Source organism: Denticeps clupeoides, chromosome 4 (genome assembly GCF_900700375.1).
Source record: "Denticeps clupeoides chromosome 4, fDenClu1.1, whole genome shotgun sequence".
Classification (NCBI taxonomy): domain Eukaryota; kingdom Metazoa; phylum Chordata; class Actinopteri; order Clupeiformes; family Denticipitidae; genus Denticeps; species Denticeps clupeoides.
Genome location: NC_041710.1, coordinates 22045901 through 22052731, shown reverse-complemented (window position 1 = coordinate 22052731; position 6831 = coordinate 22045901). Strand labels below are relative to the sequence as shown.

At 49.5% G+C, this 6831-nt stretch overlaps 1 protein-coding gene across 2 annotated transcripts; it reads right to left on the bottom strand.

The window, feature by feature from the left end:
* Positions 1-309: 309 nt before the first annotated feature.
* Positions 310-6358, bottom strand: pcdh18a (protocadherin 18a). 2 transcript variants are annotated; one of them, XM_028976725.1, is made up of 4 exons: positions 3474-6358; positions 3112-3200; positions 2410-2573; positions 310-1673 (listed from the first exon to the last, which is right to left on the bottom strand). In XM_028976725.1, exons 1-4 carry the CDS (start codon positions 5964-5966, stop codon positions 961-963), a joined length of 3459 nt encoding a protein of 1152 aa, XP_028832558.1. In that variant the 5' UTR covers positions 5967-6358; the 3' UTR covers positions 310-960. The 2 variants fall into 2 exon arrangements, with proteins under 2 accessions (XP_028832558.1, XP_028832559.1); XM_028976726.1 differs by having other exon boundaries at positions 3112-3167.
* Positions 6359-6831: the final 473 nt, after the last annotated feature.

The following is a 6831-nucleotide window of genomic DNA, read 5'->3' as shown; positions in this document are numbered from 1 at the left end:
TGGCATGGCTCCAGTAACAGCTGCCTGTTATTTAATTATACATGGTGACAGGTGTTCGCCGCACACTGATGCATAACATTTCCACGGACAAGATTATCTATCATTTCCGCCACGAAAGCGTCTGCTTAAAGTAGGTGTTGCACGCGGCTTTACAAAGAAAGGCAGTTCATAAGAGGCGGAGACTTACGGGGCCTCGTAACGGGGCCTAATTGCTTTCCAGGTTTCAGGATTAGACCTGAAAGCTGAAGAGATTCCAGTTCCTGCTCTGATCAGCAGGGGGAGCCGAAGGACAGAGAGGCAAAAGAGAGGTAGAAATGCAAATACATATATTTAGAATATAAATGACAACACATTCACAATGTAATTATTTGTTTTGAAGGTATGATTAATTTCTTCTTTGACAATGAATTCAGGAGAGCTGTGAAAAGACAACAATAAAGGCATCCACTGGTCTGGTCAGATTTCCCTGTATTGCTCAATTTTCACAGATCAAATAATACAAACAACGGGAGCATACAGTAATCACAATATTAAAAAAAAAAATCACACAATTTCTCCAGCCCACACACATCCAATACCAATTTAACACACAGTGACACATTAAGGATTCTTTTTCTTCATTTAACATGCAAAAAATAGAAAAAATAGATATCTGATTTGTTTATGTACAAACATACATATACATATATAAATATTGTGTAAAAAGGGTATTTTTAAAATACAAAAGTAATTACAAGTACATATCAAAAGGCAAGTGAGAAAAAAAAAAACGTCATAGCAAACAGCAACAGCTACTTCACAATATGAACGCAACAGAGTTATGAGTACAGTACAGTACAGTACGTTTTTTTCTTCTCTTCCTACCGTCTTACCCCCCATGATAATAAAGGAGAGCAGACATGAGGAAGAGAAGAAAACAAGATTCACAGTTTACACATATTCAGCGGGGGATAGCTCGGTCTAGCTCTGGCGAACGTCAGCCAGCAGCTTGTTGATTTCAGCCACCAGCTCTCCAGCGTCCATGGTGACATCATGGCAGCCTTCGCTATGTTTGGCCTGCAGGTGCCCCAGCATGCTGTCCAGCTCATCTTCTTCATAATTCTCTGGGATCTCCTCCATCGCCGGAAGCCACTTCAGGTGGGTCTGGGTGGTGGCAGTCACATGACTGGTTGATCCATGAGTTGGAGTTGCCATGTAATTGGTTGAGGTGCTTCCTGGGTTCTGGAAGTGTGTGTTGGCAGCCCAGGCGGCCACGCCCTGCGGGTATGCAGAAGGGGAGGAAGATGAGGAAGAGCACTTTCCAGGGAGGAAGCCCCGGTGGGTGTCCATGGAGACGGCCCGCTCTCCAACCTCATTGCACTCGCCATAAGAGTCAAGGGAAGGTGGGAGGAGACGCTGGAAGACACTGTTCATCTCAGAAAGGAGGGACCCGCCCACTTCCGTCTCGTCCTCCAGTTCTTTCCCAAATGTGGAGAAGCTCTTCTTCCGGTCCCCAGAGGAGTCCACCGACTGCTGGTCGTCCTCCTCTGGGGGCTGCTGGGAGGATTCCTCGCCAGGGATGTACATGTTGGTGCGGTAGTCAGAGGAGGTGGAGGCTGGGGAGGGCAGGGCCGGCATCCAGCACTGGTCAGAGTGGCCCAGGATGCGGCACTCATCTGTGCAAAGTCTGGATGCTGGAAAAAAAAAAAAAGGATGGCACACTTATTATTATTACTATTTTTTCATACGTTCGATTAAGAAGCGTAGAAAAAAGAGAGACTGAAGAAAAGGGCCAAGCTGAATCCAATCGGCAGACTGGCACGTGGATTGTTTAAAGCCTACAATCAATACCGTCCCTCTTGTTCTCTGACTCGCCATAAAGGAGGAACAACTGAGAGAGCCAGCTAAAATAGGAGGCCTCCGGGGGGGAATAACATCATTCTGAAAGCAATTACTGTGAATTTTCTTCAGTTCAGACTTGAAAGCGCCAGGCTGTCACTCACCCGGCACAAAACTGAAAATGCATACAGATGAGTGACACGAGAGTCCCTCCATATCTATTTCTCTAGATTCTCGATTCTTTCCTTGCTCTCGCTACATATTTTAAGCCAGGGGAACAGACAGAATTGTCGGTGAGAATTGCCGTTGTTCTGATGGAGGTTGCCGTTGAGTTCTCCTTGCCTCTCCGTACATCTGTTTGTTAAAGTACGTATTTGTGAATATTATGAAAGCCATTAGAGGCAAGGCCAGACTCGATGTCAGTGAATGAGCATCCGTGAGACAGAGGGAGACAAAAGGCTGCCTTTCCAGAAAGGAGCAACGCCTTCGATCACTGACAGCAGTCGCCTTGGACCATTAAAATCGAACCCAGGAGGCTGCTGCGAGCCCGCGGTGAAAAGCCCAGGCCCTGAGCCCCTCACCCCCACTCACCTGGGTGGAGGCGTTGTTGGGCATCCATGTGAAAGAGGTCACTGAAGCCCAGCAGCCGGTCAGTGGGCGACTCCCTCCCCAGTTCGCAGTCGCTATCCCCCGCATCACTGTCCCCCCTCCCGCTGTCCTTCAGGCTGAATTTATCCATGTCTTGGAGGGCATACCTGAACACCAGACACATGGAAATGAGCAAATTAGTGCAAGATGTGGTTGAGTAGACAACCTCATTAAGAACACACACATGTACACAGCAGAATAAAAATATATTTAAATGAAATAAAAATGTGCTTCTTTTACAACAATAGTGAAATAATTACATTTATGAAATTATGAAAATAATAATCAAATTAACAGGTGACCATGAATGTTTTCCAAATGATTGCAAAACGTGAACATTACAGTCTGTAACACAATAATGAAGATTGAAAAAAATTAACCTGTTCATGCCTGTTTGTTTGATTCCAAACTAAAAAAAAAAAAAAAACACTGACAGGCAAGCTATGACCTCATGTGATGAGCTGTCCAATAGCATTGCAACAAATTCGGGTGACCAAGGCAACAGTGAGTTTCTTTCTCCTGTGTGATCCGAGCACACTGTGAATCCAAAATGCCGCTCACTCGGCTCAGAACACACAGCCCTTCCGCAAACACAGGACCTTCATTCAAAAATACAAACAGTGTTTCGAGGGGGTAATAATTTACCTGTAGCTCCTTGAGTATTTATTCCCTCGGAAACTTGGTCTTGGTTGGTAGTGGCCCTGATGAAGCATTGACAGAAGCTGTGAGACTTGCTATATCAAAAGCAAATGACACAAATAAAAAGAAACGAAGAAAGAAATAAATGAATGCCGATGGAGGACAGCACACGATGCATGGTAATGACATGAGGTGGATTTAAAACAGGTTCCATGCGATGAGAACGATAGCAGGCAAATGCATGCGTCGTTAACATCTAAACATCTAGACACGGAGGACCACGGCTTTTATGAATAATAGGATGATCTGTAATGTATTGTATTAATGCCTATTGAGTGTGTTTGTGCGTGTAATATATAAGTCTTTACCTCCACAGGTGGGGTAGCGTGGGCCAGCTCCAAGGCAAAGCTCTCTGGTATGTGATTGGATGAGATGGTCACCAGGCTGTTGAGCGATTGCCGGCTGTGGTGGCTCTGGCGGCTGCCCATCTGTGCCCGCTCTGCTATGGGTGAGGCAGTGGGTGAGTGGTGGTGTGCTCGGATGGGTAAGGTGCCATTGACGGTGGGGACCAGGGTGATGTCCCCTTTGTGTATCTGCCTGGTGGGCTTCTTGGGGTGATGCTGGTAGGTGGACTCGGCCACACGGCAGTTGTAGGAATGAGTGTCTTTCTTCTCGCGTCCACAGCGGGCAGCGAAAGCCACCATGATGGCCAACAGCACAGCGCAGATGGCACCCAGAGAGATGATGATGACCATGGACATGTCCAGGGAAGACTCCCCTGGGTCTCCCGGATAAGAGCGGATGCGGTTTTCCACATTTTCATGAAGGGTGAACTTCAGCACAGCTTTAGCAGCCAACGGCTCAACACCCTTGTCCTGAACCAGAACTGTGAGCTCCATTTGCTCCACAGGTACCTCCACCAGACTGATGTTTGCAATGATCTCACATGTTTTGGCATCCAAGGCAAAGTAGCCAGCATCATTGCCTCCGGCAATGGCACACGCGAGCTCTCCATTGGCCCCAGTGTCACGATCCATGGCCCGAATGGCTGTGAGAACCTGGCCTGGTTCAGCGTTGCGGGAGACAGGAACATCTGCCGTGTGATTCCACAGCTGTGGTGACAAAATGACGGGCGGGTTGTCATTCTCATCCAACACTGTTAGCACCACAGTGACATTACTGCTCAGACGTTGCTCGCCAGCATCTTGGGCCTGGACTGAGAACACAATACGACTCACATCCTCATGATCAAAGGTCCTAAGAGCGTAGACAGCACCATTGGATGGATCAACTGTCACATACCTCGAGATGGAGCTGCCCTGGACCATACTCTCCAGAATATTGTAGCTCACCTGGCCATTGAGTCCAATGTCTGGGTCATGGGCTACCACGGAGGTGAGATAGGCACCTGGGGAGTTGTTCTCTGACTGAAAAACCTCATAGTGGCTCTTCTCAAAATAGGGCGGGTTGTCGTTCTCGTCCAAGAGCTGTACTGTGAAGTGCTTGATGGTGGACTGGCTTGGTGTGCCCCTGTCTTCAGCAATCACCGTGAGGCTGTACTCTGACCTCTTCTCCCTGTCCAGAGTGATATTGGTCAGAATCATGTAATTCTTCTCATATGTCTTTTGCAGTCTGAATTGCCCTTGGCCATGAAGCCTGCATGTTACCTCCCCATTCAACCCAGAATCCAAGTCCTCGACCCTCACCAGGGCCACAAACGTGTCCACTGGAGACCCCTCAGAGAGGTACGCCACTTCCTCATTCCCAGTTGACATTAAATTAACGCTAATCTCTGGCTTATTGTCATTGACGTCCACAACCTTGATGATTATTTTACAGTGCGCTGGCATCGAATTTGGGCCGAGGTCTTGTGCCTGTATGTCAATGTCGTAGGAGTTGGTGCTCTCAAAGTCAACCTTTTTCATCAGCGTCAAGTGGCCGCTGTCGGGGTGGATTTTGAAAGCCTCCTGAATTTTCGGGGAGACGTGAGTGCTGAAGGAGTAGACTATTTTCCCGTTGCTGCCCTCATCTGGGTCTGTGGCATTGAGATCGATAAGCAGAGAGCCCACGGGTGCATTTTCCAGAAGGTTGATGACATATGATGGCTTTTCAAACACAGGGTTGTTGTCATTGGAGTCTGCCACGTTGATTCGGAGCAGAGTGGATCCGGATCTGGGGGGAACGCCCTTATCAGACGCGATCAGCTGAAGTTCGTAGCTCGATCGCGTCTCCCGATCCAATTCCTTCAGCACCACCAGCTCCGCGTATTTGGCCCCGTCGGTCCTGGCGAGGACCTCGACCTTGAAGAACTCGGTGGCGGGGCTCAGGGAGTACGTGTGCAGGGAGTTCTCCCCGACGTCGGGGTCCGTGGCGCTGTCCAGGGGGATCCGCGCGCCCACGGCGGCGCTCTCCGAGATCTCGATGGGGATCACGGAGCGCGCGAACTGGGGCGCGTTGTCGTTCACGTCCAGGATGTCCACCTCCACGTGGAAGAGCTGCAGGTGCTCGGTGGGCAGGGTGAGCACGTCGAACTCGACGGAGCAGTTGAGGTTTTTGTCGCACAGTTTCTCGCGGTCGATTTTCGCCCTGATGCTGATCTCGCCGTCCTGTTCGCGCACGGACAGCAGGGACAGGGTCCCCCGCTGCATCGCCCTGAAACGCAGCGGCACGGAGCTGGGAAGTTTGGACAGGACGTCGGCTACGTCTTCTTTGAGCCTCGCGATCACCGTGCCGACCTTCTGCTCCTCCAAAACTTGGTACTTCAGGGTCTTGCCCGTAACGTGTCCCGACAAAGCCATGGTGACCATACAAAGTTGAAATATTCTGGAGGCGGCAGCCGCGGGTCTCCTGTTGCTTTCCATCTTGTCCTCACAAATCGCAATGTTAATCAAAAAAAAATCAAATCACGAAAATCATGAAATCGGAGAATTTTCAACGCATTCTCCAATTCGAGACGTCCCTTCTGTGCAGAAAACGGAGCGGAAAAAGAACAAATACATCCAGAAACGATCTGTCGCGCAGACAACAGGTCTGGATGAAAACAGGAGACCGAAAACGATCTTGTTTTTTTTTTTTTTTTTTTTTTGGGGGTGAAGGATATCTGTTGCGCCTTCGCAGCTCCGAGCGCACGACTGTGGCGGCGTCTCCCGCCGTCTGGCTTCCCCTCTTCTGTCTGGCTGTCCCGAAATAGCCCACCTCTCCACCCCCACCGGCGTACAATATCCCCACCGCGACGGGGACAAAAAACGCCCGCTGCCCCGTTAGCCGTCACTGTCACTGGCCATTGAAAAGAGACCCGCTATACGTCCCCATTAAAATGTCGGGGGAAGGGGGGGGGGGACTCCGCCCTTTCAGGTTCACTCTCTCTCTCTCTCTCTCTCTCCCCCCACTGGGTGGGTGGGTGATCTCGCACTTCAGGTCCTGCTCTAATTATAAGCGATTGAGAAAAAAAAAAAAAAAACTTTCTCCGCTGCTGTCGTGTAGCTGCGCGGTAAAACGGGGCGCCGGTTCGGCGTGTCTGTGGTTACCTTTCACCCGAACCCTGGAGCCCATCCAAGTGCCCCCAGGTTGCCCTGTTTTAAATCGGGGAGCTTTAATTTGCATTATTAATCACTTTCAAGTAAATGCGACTTGCGTGAAACGTCGCCAGCATGCGCCTTATCCGCGCGCAAAGCCGCTATGGCGAATCGTGGAGAGAAAAGGCGCGGCTGTAATGAATTAGTTTAA